General features: G+C 30.6%; 1 protein-coding gene across 2 annotated transcripts in view; it reads left to right on the top strand.

Moving 5' to 3' along the window:
- LOC148284168 (growth arrest-specific protein 1-like) overlaps window positions 1–17,364 on the top strand; it is a 56,706-nt gene extending 39,342 nt beyond the window's left edge. Inside the window, exons 1-3 of one of the 2 annotated variants that reach the window (XM_088242543.1) lie at window positions 1,802–1,908; window positions 13,349–13,632; window positions 14,500–17,364. In XM_088242543.1, coding sequence (XP_088098669.1) covers window positions 1,893–1,908; window positions 13,349–13,632; window positions 14,500–14,979 — 780 coding nt within the window. In that variant the 5' untranslated portion in view covers window positions 1,802–1,892 and the 3' untranslated portion in view covers window positions 14,980–17,364. Of the gene's footprint in view, window positions 1–1,801; window positions 1,909–13,348; window positions 13,633–14,499 lie in introns of those variants that run through there. The other variant, XM_088242542.1, reaches the window with a different exon arrangement.
- Window positions 17,365–18,596: the final 1,232 nt, after the last annotated feature.

Genomic DNA, 18,596 nt, shown 5'->3' with positions numbered 1-18,596 from the left:
GTGATGCTAGCTATTATATTATTTTTATCATATTATGTAAATGTTATCATCTATCAAATATCTAAATTTAGTAAATGGGGTCTAAAATTTCAACCGTCCATGCGCTCAGTAGCTGCAAGACTTGTAATCTAACTTCTATTTTTATAAATTTGCTTTTTATTTTGTTTTTTAAAATATCACTTAAACTCTAAACTTCATTGTCAAATAAAATGTTTGAAAACAAAATGTAAATAGGGACTAAATTTCTTACTGTCCATGCGCTCTGTAGCTGTAAGACGTGCTGTTATCTAGCTTCTATATATCAAAATTGTAATATATCATAATTGGAGACAAGGAACTAGAATCCCAACCATCCATGCGCTCTGTAGCTGCAAGACGTGATGGGATATTTACTTATTGTACAGTGCTCTTTAGTTGATTTTCATGAAAATGGCGCTATATAAATTATCCAAACACTATTATTATAATAATCAAAGGATCCAGGTGCTTACGCCAAAGATGCTTTCACATTTACCCCTGAAAATCATTGAATTATTTTTAAAATTAAAACGTATACGCAAATATTAAGATAAATTGTGTTTTCAATTCATTTGGCGCATGGTACATATATTTATTATGGTAAATGAATAAATTAAGATATCAAAATTTACGAATAGACCTGAGACAATTCAACGAATACAGTAGAACTCCATTTATTCAAACTCCAGTCATTCGGATTGCCGAATATCCAGATCGTTGTTGGGAAATTAAAAATAAATAAGAAAATTTCAATTTTAATTTAATTGTGTAATCAACTTTGCTGCATATGTTTAGGTGAGTTTTTGTGAGATTCCGATTCTCTATATTATTTCAAAAGCAATAAAATCTTACTCATTAATATGGATATATGAAATTTTACTGTAATGTGCAATGAGAAGATGTATGAATGTAGAGAAAGCGAGGTCTGTATGCAAAGATAGAGTGATATGGCGTTCTATACTCTCTGCCTACCCCTACGGGGAAACGGCGTGGTGGTTTGTTTGTGTTTGTTTGTATTTACTTATTTACTAGCTATTTGGCAATTCTTTAATTTTAATTGTATTTTTTACTGTATTTTCTTACTTTTAAAAATAATATTTCTTTAAACCATTCTTATTTGGTTTTGTTGAGTTTTTTCCTCTTAATAATGTTTTTCAAAGCATCAAAAATAAAATAATATATGTTTATTATTTTATACGTATACAGTATTATGTCTGTACTCTTTTATTTGATTATTAATTAAAACTAATGCCTGAGCACCCGATGACAAGCTATTATTGAATAACAAATTACAACAGGGATGGAGAATACCTTAAATGAGGGAATATGGAAATCAAGGCATTTACAGGGCTTATGACCTGACACTTTACACACTATTTATCGGGACAAAATATGTTTGAATACTTTGTTTTCTTTATAACGTATTAATATTGTAATAATGTGTATATTTTATTGAATAAAGACCATGAAAAAAAAAAAAAATTACTACGTCTTTCATAGGTATTCATCATAAAACACTGTAATTCACTGTTTAAACATTTAAATAACCTCGTTATAGATAGTGCATGTAAATGCAGTGTAATAAATTGAGCATCAATTAAACAAATTGGGCCATTGTACGGTAAAATGGAAAACACTCAAAATCATTTTTAAAAATGTAACGTGTAGGTAAAATTATAGTTAAAATAATACCTTGCTAACTACATAAACATGTTTGCTGTAGGTTTTTGCAGCTTTGCCTTTACTGATAAAAAATGTGTTTTAATTCTTCATAAGTAAGATACAAGAAGTCTGTGGAACATTAGTTGTTTAGTTATTACTCAAGTGCCTCAGTACAACACGAATGGATATCTATTTTTGCATCGCTTTCTATTATGATTCTAATGCACTGTAAGAATTAAAATTTTATTATTTTGGTTGTTCAGTAAAATTGTTAATTCAATTTATGTTATTTTTTACATAATTGTTAAAATATTTCCATTGTTCCTAATATACTAATAACAAACTAAATTAGTTATCTCTTCAATGCCCAATTTTTCTAATTCTAACTAAAACATATTTTTAATGCGAATACGGGGAAAAATGATGAAAAAAAAATCATTTATTTTCAGTTTTAATTTTATATTTTAGTTTATGTGGACATTGCTACATTGGGCATTAAAAGGTTAAGAAACACAAGAATGTACGAATAATAAGAAATAACTATTCTTAAGAACATCTTTTTATATATTAATGAAAGTTGAAGAAGCAATTATAACTAATTAAAAAAAACAAAGTAATCACCCTTTGAACTTCTAAATTACACTTTTGACAGAATACGTACAACAGACATTTTGTTTTAAATGTTATCGAAAAAATTTACTCTGGTGGTGACTGTTTAAAATAAATTATAATGGCTAGTATGTATACAATATAATAAACTAGACGCCGAGTGATAAACTTGTTTGAAATCATTTTTATACACCGATTATCGGTATGCAGCAGATCGTCTACATTTGGCATTGTAGGGTTTATTTATTTATTGCTTTACTTATTCATTATTTATAATAAAATATGTGGCACAGTACATGGCAAAATCAGGCTAAAAGATAATCTATTTTACGGAAGAACGAACATAATTTATTATTTTATTATTATTCAATATACGCAATGCACAATTTTATTACAGAACAAATATATATTTTTTAAGTCCCAACTTATTAGAAAATTCCTTGTTCAGTCTGGACTCTTTTATACTAAAATCAATACATTTATAAATATTATGACATATCACTATACAAAATACATAACAAAAACTTATACATGCAAAGAAATACAATACGGATAATTTATTTAATAATACAAAGTATAGCAAAGTTAAGATCATGTATCTAAAATTTCAATTTATTTCTTTAATCATATTCTAATTCAATTTAGTAATTAATTTTGCTGATAAAAATAAAAATAAAATTATTTGTATAGTAATAATTTTATGTTTCGATTAGTGATGGTTGAAATAAATATTTACAAATTATTAAGTTTATTCAACATTAATAATAAAAACCTTATCTGTGAGGCACTGGGTTCATAATACATATTTTTTATTAAAATACGTTTTTTAACTAACGAAAGTACGTTCTTACATACAACCGTAGAAAAAAAATTAGAAAAACTAACAAAAAATGCAATATGTGATACACTCCTTTCATTATATATATATATATTACTACATACATAAATATAAACATGTATGTATAAATATTTTTACTGTGTAAAATTAAATAATATTCTGAAACCATTATAATACATTTACAGATTTTGATTTTGCAATCGAGCTACCAACTAAAATTGAAATATTCCGTCAAAAAAGTGGAAGTTTCAATTAAATTTTGATTGTAAACGGGGAACTAAAATTTGAACCGCACGGTCCTGAGCTCTGATGCAGCTGTAAGCCGTGTTAAAATGTTTAACATACAGCTAACTTGAGTTAATTTTCATTAATATGACGCTATACAAATCAGCCGTAATAATATTATAACATAAGTGGTGTCTTCAATTAAAAATTGGAAATGTACAAAAAAAGTTTCGCCATGGTACATTTAGACTTGTGGCATTCTTGACGGGGTGGGGTATTCGATTCTTCAGTGCATATCTGTCATAGTCTTCAAAATGTACACGAAATATTTTTTGTGAACTTTATCAATCATTTGTCAAAACCATGGTCGAAACGCAGAATAAAATACAGAATGCTATTGTTTATTTGAACACAGGCATAATATTGTAAATTCAAAAATTCCATCTGTCAGTCGTGCGTCACGCGTTCCATCGTTCATTTTCAAAATATTTTTAGAGGCTGTTGAGAATTTAAAAAATAAATAATGCAGTTGGTTGAAAGGTAGGTAGGTACTTTTATGTGAACATTATCTTATATTATTTTGTCTGTGTAACCATCCATATTTCTTTAATATTCACTTCTCAACAGAATCATCAACATGATGATGTAAAGTTATAAGAGCTGGAACCTTAATTTCTGTGGATTAAAATTAACTGAATAATTCCTCGTACGAGAAAACGCCTAATATTATAAAAATTTAAATAGTTGGAACGTACATACATGCATCTAATTATTGCAAAAACAATACAAAATACAATTTTAAAAAATATGGAAAAATCATAGTGTTAAAAATAAATATAAAACTATCGAAAAAAAAAACTACAAAGAAGGAGAAAAAAATACTCGTATGAGAAAACGAGGAAGACATGGTGTAGTTACGATTAGTTGATATTATATTTTTGGAAAATATGGAAACAGATATTTCTTGGTTTCGAAGTCATTTGATTACCTTATCAATACACTAATTCTGCGTAGTTTTTGCGTAATTAGAAAATCCTGGTAACTAAAATTAAAATAAATTTATGCGTATTTTACAGCCAGTAAAATCTGAATTACATTTGATAACCACTGGCAAAAACCTAATTTTGTGGACTAGATAAGAACAAAAAACAAAGTAATATATGATTAAATATAAGGTTTTGTTTCATGCTCTCTTTTTAAAATTATTTTGATAAAACTATTGTAGCTGGAATACTGTACAGATTTCAGAGAATGCTTCCAGTTTCGCTGCTTCGAGCAATCTATTTTTCTATGGTCCATTCGCATTTATCATACCTATGCTGTGTTTGGGGTTTTGCAACTAAGAGCAAAATTTCTGAGGTGCAGATTATTCAGAATAGAGCGATCAGAAATGTGTTTCACCTACCGTATGATACTCATGTAAGGGACATTTATTTTGAAACAAAAATCATGCCTTTTAGCATGCTTTCCTATTTCGAGATAACTGACACTATCATTAATACTACTCTCGACTCAATGCACAGTAACATAAAGCCAGCTTTCATTGGAGACATCCATCGGTACAGTACTCGATCAAAAAACAATATATATATTGGATCTGTGAAGTCTACGAAGTTTGGTACTAGATCTTTACAATACATAGGTTTCAAGGAATTTAATAAATTGCCACAAAAATTTAAAGTACCTATTTCAAAATATAGAAACAGAACGTGCGAATTGAAGAATTATTTTTTCCAGAAGTACTTTGAATAAATAATGTTAGTTTATAGAGAATGCGCATCTTGAACATATACCTTTTAATATTTCACCGTTTTTGCTTGTATATGTAATTTTTAATACTATTTAAATGTTATTTGTGTTTTTTTCTTTTTATATACTTATTTTGGCTTGTATACATAATTTCAATTTTTTCAACGTTTTTGATAAAAAAAATTAACCTGTATTGGGTGTGCGCATATTTTGTTAATTAAAAAAAATGATTTTATTTTGTACTAGTTCAGTATGTATATATACATCCATGTAATTTTTAAACTTTTTCAATTTTCTTTCCCAGATTGCATAATGTAAACATTATTTTGAATTTATTTCCATGCCTAGTATTCTGTTTATTCTGTTATTTTCAAGTATTTTTCATACCCTTTTTAATTTGTAGTATATCATAATTTTAATTTTTCTGCTTTTGTTAAATAATATTATAGTTTAAAATTTAAAAACCTCTCTAAAAAAATTATTATCTGTATGTCCCTAAATGAGTTTTTTTTAAAAAAACTCCTTGGGAATATTGTATATAATTATGTATAATATGTTTTCAATATAATAAAAAAAAAAAAAAAAAAACTTGTAAAATTTCACCTGTAATTGAGAATAGTTTGTGTCATGTTATTGCGTGTTTTCTTGAAATATTTAAAATTTAAGTGAGCGCTTTCTCTTCGTATTACAATTAGCAACTAAATTGCTAATTTTTAATGTTCTAAGGCATTCTAGATATATTAGTATTCTAAGATATATTTAAAATAATTTTCTACACTTCTTGAAGTGGCAAATGAGTTTCGCGTCCCGCTTGATCATTCTTAAGATGGAAGACATTTAAAATATAAATTTGACAATAAATATCCATTATTCATACTGACATTATTAGTATTTGTATGGTATGCACGTAAATTTTGTGACGAATTGATGGGACGTGATTTGGTTTGGCTAATAAATTTTAATTGTATTTTAAAGCGTTGAATATACCGTATCTTTTTAGGCAGGTACACCTGTTTTGGCGATTTGTAACTAATTTAAAATGACTGTCGTTAGGTTTAGCTTTCTAGAAAAAACAGATCCAACTATGTTAATTTAGTAGTTTTTTTGTATGTTTTTGAACTCTGTTAAAAAAAGGCGTTTTTAGTTATCTTATGCCTCTATTTGTAAATAAATGACTTAAATATTCGTATAAACACGATACTTAATAATCTTAATCCATGTTATCTCCAGTAAAAATACTGTGAACATAAGAAATATTAACTCTTGTGCGGCTATGATTTCTAGGATCCCACGCGGATCCGGGGTGAGAAATAGCGGGGGCGAAGCCCTATGGTTTCTACGATATAGTGGACTGTATTTTAAATTTAATATAATAAATTAATATCCTCGATATGCGGTATTCAGTGTCAATCGGTCACAACCCCAACGAATGAGATGGATTAGGAATGGATGCCACTAACCTGGTTTGTTCTTGATGGAATTGCGGTTGTCCGACTGGTCAATTGCGAGCGGCTCTAACATTAGGACAGGCCCCCGATCTGGAGCTGAACACTGGTAGTTGGTGGAAACAAAGTCTATGATGCGGCACACGTTCAACGAAATAAACGTGAGATTCACTACCCTAGGTCTTAATGTGGCGGGTTATCAAAGGATACTGAAGGTGGGAAGTGAACAGTTGTTGTGGGTAAAAAGGATGTTGAAGTTTGACAATATTTTAACAATACATAACCACATAATTCGCAACCAACTAATGAAGTCGTATTTTGCCATACAGGTTTAATTTAAGATAATTATATTTAAAAATTATGGAAAAGAGATTATTAAAATGTATGCATACATTACATACATTTTGTGTCAAATTTTTGTGTTGTTTTTAAATATCTGTATTTCAAAATATCTCTTCTTTTGCTTAAGTAACACGACGTTAAGGCATTGTTTTCGTAAGGATTTTTAGCATTTTAAGAGTTATGATTTTCTTTTTCACTTGTATTGAGATAAAAATATTAGATAGTTAAATATTTTTAATATCCGACTTTGAATTTCATACAAAATTTAACTTATGCGACTTAAAGTATTGCGTTTATAATGCTAGTAAATCAGGTTCTTTTAAGCTCTATGCGTACGCAAATAAATCAGGCATGTGACGTTAAATATTCATGAATTTCGATTGCTTATATTAGTACAAGTAACACAACTAGAATTATGTATTTACATTTTGCAAGAGCTTATTAATTCTCTATCGCGGGTTGATTGTAGGTCTACTGCAGGGTCGAAATGCGTATACATACACAAATTGTGCTTAGGTACCGTACAAAACGGAGCTCCAATAAAAAAAAACAATTATTGATTTTAAGTAAAAATAATCCATTCTTCAGCAGAAAAATACCAAATGGTCAGTCACTTGTTTGGAATCAAAGAATTACGTAACCATAGCTGCAATTTAATCATAGATAGCTAGAAATGTTTTTAAAATTAGTAGTTTCAAATAGCTCAATATCTATATACAAACAATGAGGAAGTTCAGTGGTTTTTCAATTTTTTTATATTTATATTATCAAATTATGCCAAAACGATCATTTATTTTTCTTTGTATCGTATTATCAGCGCTATGACGTTTTAAAGTTAATTAAAATGAAATTATTTGGCACTGTGACGTCATAAGTTTTTTTCAGTGAGTTCTGCTGATTGGTTGGTTGGATTCTCGCTAACCGGAAATCTATCACAACCCTCTATCATAAGTTGATTCGGAAAGCTAGTGACATCGTTCAAAGTAGTTTATTTTCAATAAAATCTTTTTTATTATTTTTTTCATACATTTTACAGAAACTTTTCCATACAATTAAATGCTTTCATGTTTACTGCGCGAAAGAAATCATTTTTCAAAGTCCTACATAGGTAGTAGGTAGATAATCTTAGTCATTAGTAAGGTACGATGAAACTCCGTTTATCCGAACTTCAGTCATCCGTATTGACAAATATCAGGATTGTTATCAGGAAATAAAAAATAAGGAGATTTTTTAATAACAAATAAAAAAGGGCGCTAGCGGCAGGCGCGTTTCTTTGTCAAAGTAATTAACTGTGCAGGACAAGTTTAAGTGAGTTTTTATGAGATAACGTCTGGCACTCATTAATCCGGATAGTTGGAATATACAGTAGTTTGCATGTCACGGTAAGGCAACATGGGTTTTGTAAGTCTTAATAAATATATATACAAATATACATTTATTTATTCAGAGGCCCAATTAAAGTGGTGATCTACAGCACAACACTCAGGCTTGTGAAAAAGTACATTTAATTTTTGTTTTTTCACCGGGAATTAAACCCGGAACCTTTTGTGCGAGAGTATGATTGTTCAAATAATAAACACTTTGTAGCGTGACAGATTTCTTACAGGAAGTGACACATCATAATCGTTCCCTTTCCGCACCTTATGGTGCATAGGGCACTGCATTGGTACATCAAACGCAGCGTATCTTGATATTTTTTGTTAAGATAATGAGTCTTACGCTTCAGATACCAGTCCAGGGGCTATGAAATATTCTAGTGTAAAAACACTCTTTTAAATATTTCATATCAACCATGTTGGGAATCGAACCCGAGACCTTTTGCATGGTAGGCAAACGCGCTTACCATTAAACTACGAGGCCGACATAACAAGGAAATGACAGTACCAAAAACAAAATATTATATTCTAAAAGTTTTTATTTATTTTATTTTATTTGGGAAATCAACAGTTCTACAGATTTATTTATTTATTTGACACTTTATATACATATACAATAAATAAACATATAAGGGCGGACATATTGCCTTAAGGCAATTTCTTCCTACCTACCCAAACCGTTCAGTTTGAGAAAATTATAAATACATGGACATATTGAATCTTCCAATTTTATACAAAAATTAAAAGCAAAGATTAACAAAAATAAAAATATATATATATAAAAAAAATAACACTATACTATGAAGAGAGGAGAGGGGATGGGAAGGACAAAGAAGGATAAAGGAACAATTTAAATATTTAGAAAGTGACATTTCAATCTTGACTTAAATGTAAATAAAGAAGGGGCGTCTCTAACATTAGTGGGTAGATTATTCCACAATCGAGCGGCTACTACTGTGAAAGAGGAGGCAAGAAAATTAGACATACATATTTATAGTAAACAAACAGATATAAACTTAGAACTCATAACAGATTTCCACAAAGTATACAAAGTTAGTAAAGAAAATATATATTCCGTATCAAATAAATACATATAAGTTTATACATATAAAAATGTTATTTTCATGTACTCGTAAATATTTTTCAATATTTATAGATTTTTCGAATATATTTTTTAAGAACAGAGTGTTATTGTAAATCGGGATTAGGACAAGAATGCTTGAAGAGAGGACAAGGAGGGGAAGGGAGAATTACATATTTATTATTATAATGTCTACTAAGTTACATAATGCATTTTTAGTGCAAATTTTTAATCTGACAGAGTGATGTTTGTGTATTAAAGAGAATATTGTGATACCACGCACAACAAGTACGGGCAACTGAATCTAATGGAAATAATGAATGTAATTGTATTTTTGCGAGCAATTAAATACATCTACATTAAAAATAAAAAAATACGCATTTTCCTTACATTTTTTCGAGCAGCTCAGAAAATGGTTCTAGGATCGCCGTTCGCCACATCCTCGTTCCGATTCTGGCACGACATATTGCAATAATCCCTTTCGTTACAGACTTAAGATTAAGCTCAATCGTAAGATCAAACCACAGATAAGTCAACCTCCGCGCCAGTGGTTCACAGTAATCATTCACCTGATAAACGGCGCTTAATTAGCCTGCGTATTATGTAACCTACCGTATCCACTTCTCACCTTAAGCATTGTTGACACCAGTTCGGCTAGTTTAAATGAGCAATTAAAATTCTTACCGCAAGTTCTAGCGTTGCGGATTTGCGCTGATTTATACGCGAATAATACGTTGTTATTTTACAAAGCAGACACAGTAGTAACCGAGATTATGTACGTCAGTGCTACTACCTTGAACACATTTTAAACCATACGTGTCCGTTTATAGCTTAATTGAATTTTGATTAAAGTAAGAGGACAAACGTAATATAAAATGCGAATTCCTAAATGAAATTATTTATGAATTACGATTGGATAGCGGTACTAAGGACTCGCCGATAGTTCTATTCTTTTTGAACTAATAACTATTCTAGAGGTGGGGTCAGTACTATACAATCTCCTGACGTCACTGCAACCTGTGAAAACCTATTGTGTCGGGTCTCCGTGAATAGTTCTCTCCCTCTAAGCCCTGGGGTGGTTTTCTGGATCTTCTCTGCCCCTAGTGAGTAATTAATTTAAAGAATTTTATTATTTTAAAGTGACGAGACTTTGCTTCACACAATCGCCACACTGATGAGTAAACATCAAAAGGTGTATAAAACTGCTGCCAAAACGGAAATAAAACTAATACGGTTAGGTCAATTTAACCTAATTAAGTGTTTTGGGTAATGCTTAAGGTCGCTAAAATGTTCTAAATGAAAATTATCATGTTTGATTTCACGTGTTCATATTTTTTGACGTTGAATCATCAGTGTGGCCATTATGTGAAGCAAATTCTCGTCACTTTAAGAGCCAAGGCGAAAGTTTATTTCATGGCTTAGTTAGTTCCTAATTACTGTTTCTAGCTACGTTTTTTAATCTTTCGCATCCAATAATTTTGTATTCAACCCCAGTGAAGTATTTTCACCATAAATTTGCCTGTGGAATCAAAGCTATCAATTTATCAATTTTTTCCTAAAGATATCTATTCCCAACGTATTTATCGATAAAATGTACACTGACCTGCCTTCTAAAAATGGTTTATCTTCCTTCCAAGACAAAATGGTTTGATTTCCTGTTAACCTTACTATCCTTGAAGACATTGTATGGAATTGCCTAGTCAGCGAAGCGTTAAACAATTTCAAACCACAAAGTATCATATATCCCACACGTGTTAGGTGCAACCGTTTAGCTTACAAATTGTAAATAGATTGTTTTGGTTTTCCGCAAGGGTGAGCTTTTCGATTCGTTTATTCCCGCACGCACAGAAACAAATAACTTTCATGATCTCATTTAAAGAAATAAACCGCTTTGAGTTTGTCGTAGTGCAGAGTACGTAGCAATAATATAATCCATACTAATATTATAAATGCGAAAGTCTGCTTATCCGTTTGGTGTTTCTCTCACGTCGCAACGGAGCAACTGATATGCGTGATTTTTCGCAAAGCTATAGCCGGAGAGCTGAAAAATGTCACATACTACTTTTAATGCCAAAAAACATCTGACTGATTTATTTACAGTAATTATAATAGTAAAAATACGTTTATAGTTTTATTCCACTTTTATTTATAAATTTTTACCAGTGAACGGGTTTCGTCGTGACCGACATCGTCAGATTGGTGATAATATACGTATTTTTTTATTATTTTACGTATATTTTTATTTTTATTTAACTATTTACGTATTTTTATTATTATAATTAAAATGCAGTTCCACCAAGAAATGTCAGTAGAAAAACTCAATCTTATATACAGTACTTTTTTTTTTGAGACATAAGTCCCAACTCCATGGAACGAAAGTTCTTTGTTGAGTTGGGTCGAATAATTAATCAAAACATACATATCACAACAAATATGATATGAAGTCGGGAGCATAATAATAAAATAATACATAGCACATCAATAAGAAAAGAACAAACAAAAACATATGATTTTCATTAATAACAATTAAGATCACACCCTCGGGAAATATGAAATGAGACCCTGCGGGCCGATTGAACTAGAACCGAAGGGCTGAATTTTCTAGCATGTTTAAATATATAAAAATATATAAAATAATATATAAAATAGTTTTAAATATGTTTATAATATAACAAGGGACCCGACAGACGTTGTCCTGTCCCAGCGTTGGCTTGCCTGCCTGCTAATTAGCCAGTTCAATAAAATATTTATTACATATCGCAGCGCCACCTACCAGATCCAATTGTAAATCCAAACCATTCAGGGACCCCCTCAAACACATAAAAAATTTCATCAAAATCAGTTAAGCCGTTTAGGAGAAGTTCAGTAGTGACATACACACGTGCAGAATAATTATATATGTAAAAATATGTAGGTAGTTTGGTTGTACTAATAACCTTTTCCTGGGTAACTATACCGTGTATTAGCATTTTTTGATGACAGTATTGTAGGCTGATGTGATGTGTATAGTATCACATAATTTTTTAAGTAGCTTGTACCTTACCGCTGTCATCTTTTATATTTCCGTAAACCTACATTTTTAGGTGGTACTGTACCGCAGATATCTGTTTTCTTTATGTCATTGAAATGTTTAATTGTGAATATCTGCATTTGTCTAATTATATTATTGAGGTGCTCGTTATCTTATATTATTTTTTAATTGCGCAATAAAATAGTTGGTAATATTTGTACTGCATTGCCATCACTAAACTACAAATCCCCCGCGATACGCATCATAACTTGAAAAACACTGGTTTGGACGATCGTGTTAAGATTTTTTTTGTTAAAAATTGCCTCTCGTTCAATTGACTGTCCTGAATATCTATCCAAACTCTCTCGATGTTTCTTTAAAAATTACCCTCTTACTCCTCTTAATTGATCTAATTATGTCGGCGGTGGGAATGGCCAATTAAAGTTGTTTTTTTTTTTACAAATAAAAAAACGATATTTACCTTTTATATTGGCGCGATTCCTGCATAATTTAAATAAAATATTCAAAAAACTTTAATTGGCTCCTTTGTAAAGTTGGCTACATGTCACTAGTAATTTTTGAATATCCACCGTCGATAGGCAAAATTCATATTAATGGCGAATTTTTACTTATTTCAAGGCAATTATAAAATCATTAAAACACTTTTTTTTTTATAATAATCATAATCACGTTTTGCGTTTGCTTTCCAAATAATGCCCTTTTCTTTTGGATTTAGTTTAGTGTTTATAACTACTTATTATGTTTGGCATATATATATTATCTTACTGTAGTGCTACTTGTAAATTCCTGTAATTGGTTTATTTTGTTTTTCATATACAATAAAAGTAACTGTTGATTATCCAAATAAATAATAAAAAAAAATGGTTTTTCGTATTACACTTAAACCATTATGCATTGGTTTTTTTTTCATTATTCGCAAATTGAATTTTCCGTTTTTGGGGATGATCTTTAATGCTATTTTCCTTTTTTCAGTCGCGATGTGGTTGGCCATCCTGTGGTCACTAGTGGCATTAAGTTCCGGCGCGCCACAAGAAGAGCTCCACGTTGGGCGCCATTCCCGCTCTGGATCCATCCCTAAGGGCAGCTGCGCGGAGGCGCGCCTGCGCTGCGCGTACCGCACGGGGTGTGGGGCCGCATTGAACAACTACCTCTTGTGGTGCTCGGACGTCGTGCACGGGGCGTCCGGGTGCCCCGAGTCGTGCCAGCACGCACTCATCGCGCTGCTTTCTACCGAGGAAGGGAAGAACTTAATGAATGTAAGTCTTTTGTTAAGGTTTATACTGAATACTAGAAACCATCCCAGTTTAATACGTTTGTTTGTCGCAGGGGAAAAATAGTAGTTAAAAACGGAGGTCTAGTCTATACCAGCTGCTCTGCTCCCATGAACAAAGCATGGATTTGGAAAAACATGTATGAAAGTAGGTTGAATGTTTTAAAAAAGCGATCTCAAAGGCGAATGTGTCGTAAAAGTTCGTGTGATAGATGCGTAAATGACGAGATCCGTGCATTATGTAATGCTGAGACAAGCATTATCGACAAAATCAAGAAAGGAGTACTGCGTTAGTTTGTAAATGTAGAGCGAATGGACAACGGAAGAACGGCTGAAAAGATATACGATACAAATTTTAAAACCAAAAAATATATAGCATGACCAAATTCAACAAATATTTGAAGAGGGAAAGGTCAAAAGTAAAAAATCTGAAATTGTATGAACGTAGAGGACGCGAGGTCTGAATGTAAGGACATGGTGGTGTGGCGTTTTACCCTTTCAACCTACCCCCTAGGGTAGTGGCGTGATTGTTTGTTTGTATGTTTTTGTCAATCATAAAAAAAGCATCCTGAATATTAGTTATTACTCAGAAATAAATGAAGTTCAAAACAAGACCTTAATTTGCATTTAATCTCATTTACCTTTACAGTTATAAAATTTATTTAAAAAATGTTATTTTGCACTTTTCAAAAAATAAAATAGACGTAACTAAATAAGTTAATCGATTTAAGGGTAAAAGGAGATGAATTAGTCAACGTCACGACTCTTTTGCAACAAAAGTAAATATATGAGAGTAAAAGTTATTTGAAATGTATCATTCGATGATAGCAAGAATATTTTTTGTTGTTCACAGTGTGAGTGCAATGATGACTACTGCTTGGAGACCAAACAAAGAGTAGAGGTGTGTAAGCCTGAAGTGCTTCGTGCCTCTTTGAACGAGACTGTCTCATGCCGCGTGTCTCAGCTGATCTGCGCTGCCGACTCGCTGTGCGCCACAGCTCTGGATTATTATCAGAGATTCTGCCGGTCAATGTTTCACGGTAAGAAATGCTCTTCCCGATGCCTGAACTCCATCAACATCCTCAGGAGACAGGATAAGGCAGCCAAGCTCAGCACGTGCAAGTGTGACGGGTTAGAGAATTACGACTGCCCCAAAGTGCAGACTAACATGGCGAGGCTCTGCTTCCACAAGACGAAATCGAGGATAGGCGAAACGACAACGGTTAGAGAAGACCTAAGAACTAACGAAGTAACAGCAGCTGCCAGCATACTAAGATCAACACCTCTATTCTTACTTGTGTTACTTTTAGTTAGGTACACAGTTCCTGACTGACGACATCCATCTTTTTAGACTATAGACTGATTTTACAATTATCAATCAATACTATTTAAAAAAATAACTGTACATTAAAATTTAATTAAATGAAGCATAAATTATGTAACTAAAGTTTCTTCCATCCAAACTATTATTCTTGATCGGAGTAAGATGTTAGATTCTCCTGTATCTATGTACATAATAACTACTTTTAAGAAATTATTACATATAGAATGACGTACAAAATTTATCCTAAGTTGTAAATATTCATAATTAAGAGTTTAAATAGAATTTAAATTAGAGTTTAAAAGAATTATTATCACCACAGTGTACCAAAGTGAGATTATTAAACTGTAGTTTTTTTTTATATATAAATATTATTTTAGATGTAAAAATTAGCCTTGTGATCATGAATGATTTTAAATAAAGTTATCAAATAAATTAGCTCGAATTTTTAATGAGGTTGTATGTCAACTTCAGTAATATTTTACCATTCAAAGGCAGACGCATTCATGATCAGCTCATGGCAGCTGAGATAGTATTTATTACAGTAAAATATTTTTTCAAAGTCCTAATTAATATCTGTATAATAACAAGTTTTTTATTATTGTTGTTGAATAGATTGTTAAATTTCTTTCATCGGAATGAATTGGGGTTCAGTGGCATGAAATTTAGAGTAATTTTTTGTTTATTTTTAACATAATATTGTCATATTACTGATAACCGCTCTGGGTAAGATTATATGATATATACTCGTATTTATTATGTGAACATTCCTTTTAATTATTGTCTTCGTAATGTTGTATATTAACCAAAGAAGATATTCCACTGCCTTGAGATTTTGTTTTTGTCTATATGACTGACTTGGAATTGTAAGATGTACAGACACAAGCAAAAGCGAAAGAAACTGATTAGAAATATAGCTTATTTATTTTATACTTTATGTTTTTTCATAAGGATCGAAAAATATTTTTTTTTATCGAATGGGTAACTTCAACCAACATATATTATCGTTTTGATGGTATTGTTATGTAGATTTCTTTAAATAGTGACGGAAAAGGTTTTACGACGATAACTCGACTTTTTCTCACGATAATAACAGTATTTTCAGAAGATAAGTAATATTAAACTCTGTAAACTTTGTACAATTTTTCTATGTTTAAAATGTAACCTCAAATTAAACTTCTTTATGGCCACATAATAAAATTTTGTTTTATCTACGAGTACTTTCAATACTGAAATAATATTTTCTTTATATTCAAAATTGTTTTCTGATAAGAATACTCAAAACATTATGTTATTTTAATATCAAAAATATTATTTTAAAATACGATTCACAGTAAGTTATTTATTCAAAAGATACGATGGTTAGATTTAAAAAATATTTTTTATTAAGACAGAAAATAGTTATTACTTTAGTATTGTTAAATCATTATTAATTACGTATTATTTATGCATAATTTTCTAGAGATTTTATATTATTTTTATTTTATTTGTAAAATATCGATTAGAAATTTAAGTATTTATATTTGATTTAGAAATTTTGGTACCATATATGTATACATTTATTTACTGTAGATTGTCTCCTAAGACTAAATTCACTAGAAACAGCATAAACATTATTTCAAAATGTGCGTAGATAATAGATTAATATGTTGACCTTGCCGATAAAAGTTATAGGTTTGTAAAAAAATATGTATCCTCAAAGAATAATCAGCCACAAAAACTCAAACGGAGAATTGTATTTCTTATATCCAATTAATTATCAGAAATTCGAAAATGTTTTTCTTCTAATAAATATGTATCGATATTATTTTTAATTTAATTCCTATACGTCGTCGAGACAACAATACATCCTATGTACCAACGGTGTTCAAATATATATTCTTTTACTTTACATAAAAAATATTAAATATTAAAGTTCAATATTATTATTTGTAATGTTATTTCTTGCAGTGAAATTTGTAACAAGTCATAAAATTATTAATAAATAAACGGTTTTTACTTTGGATGTATTACAAATTTTACGACGAAATAATAACGTACTTGTATTTTATCTGTATCCACAAAGCCAAAGGACGGTAGTCCTTTATCAGAATCTAGTATTTTCTTCCAAAATAATTGTTTTGGTACATCAAAAGGCCTAACACATGTTAAAAAAAACTTAACTCAAAAATTCTTTGATTGCAAAATAATATCAAAATGTTAAACTAATATTAAATTGGTAATTTGCAACTTTCATCCTTGTGCTTTGTAGGCACAGATAAATGTTATTTGACAATCATAATTATTACAGTTATTTACTTGATATTCCGTACGATTTTTAATTGACAATATAATTGACATTATATTGCTAATATAATGTATTCCGATAAATAAATTTACAAACACATGTTCCTGAAATTTTTGTTTTATTTACACATACAGAATTTTTAGAACTAATCTTAGGTTATGTAAACACAGATTATTATTTTTTTACAGAAAAGTTAAAATTAAATGATTGGATTTTGATTATAAGTCGGAGTTCAAGGGTAAAATGGTGAATATTAAAGAGTGTTTAATGATCACTCAGACTTGTATAATCCTTTCTCGAATAGATTCTCTGTTCTTTTTGCTGATGGGGTAAAATGATTAGTCCTACGCTTAAAATTAAATCCAGGTACAACGAAATACTGAAGTCGCTAGCCCAAAGCAACAGTGAGTTATCCCTGAAGAACATATTACGAGATAATTAGACTATGAGGTGTGCAAAGGGTCAGACTGAATGAAATAATTTTAAGTATATTATGAATACTATATTTTCAGATAGGTTATATATCTAACTTCTATATTTTATTCTTAGAAAACATTTATTCATTTAATTTATTAACACATGCGCATGTGTATCATGAAATCGAAAATTTCGGGTTTATATCACTGTTGCTTTGGGCTAGCGAAGTGGGAAATACCTTATAAAGAAATATTTCATATCGACCATGTTAGTAATTGAACTAGGGATCGCATGCATTGTAGCAAATGGCCAAACATGCTGCTTTTTCTAAACAAAGGGGCGGGAAAACACGTAATGTCTTTTTAATTGGTAATTTTAGTTCCTAAAAAACAAAATTACGGGGCCTACTATTTAACGCCCCTGAAGTGATCACCCACGAAAACGGTGATTAAAAAATTAATATATTTTTTTATTTTTAAAATTAAATAAGTCAAGGCATTATTAGCATTTTAATGCCACAATAATTGTTTGAGATACTGGTTTTTAAAATTTCCGCTTTTATTTTTATTTGTGACCACACTCTTTCATCCTTGTTGTTTGACGATTTTTTCTTTATTGTCAAACAGTATTTATGATTGGCGAGCAGTATTTAACAATTTGTTAATTTTGACAACATAGGGATGTGTATTTAAATGATGTTAAGCTTACTTTATTTTATATATGTAATTAAGTTAAATAATATTATCGTTGAAATTTGAGAACAGACGCAGCAGCTTTCTATAACGAGTGTTTTGAGGGTGCGGCGGTGGGCCTGGCCTGGACGCGAGCTGCTGAGTTCTCAGGAGAGTCTTAGCCCAAGTCGTCCAGTCACTCCTTTTTTACACTTCCGGGCTCCCACCGTCCTAAAAGGCCATCGATGACGATC

The sequence above is a fragment of the Micrasema longulum genome, unplaced genomic scaffold (assembly GCF_059751315.1).
Source record: "Micrasema longulum isolate JH-2025_06_02 unplaced genomic scaffold, ASM5975131v1 h1tg000142l, whole genome shotgun sequence".
NCBI lineage: Eukaryota > Metazoa > Arthropoda > Insecta > Trichoptera > Brachycentridae > Micrasema > Micrasema longulum.
Note: the sequence above shows the minus strand (reverse complement) of the source record. Positions and strands in the feature narration are given on the sequence as shown.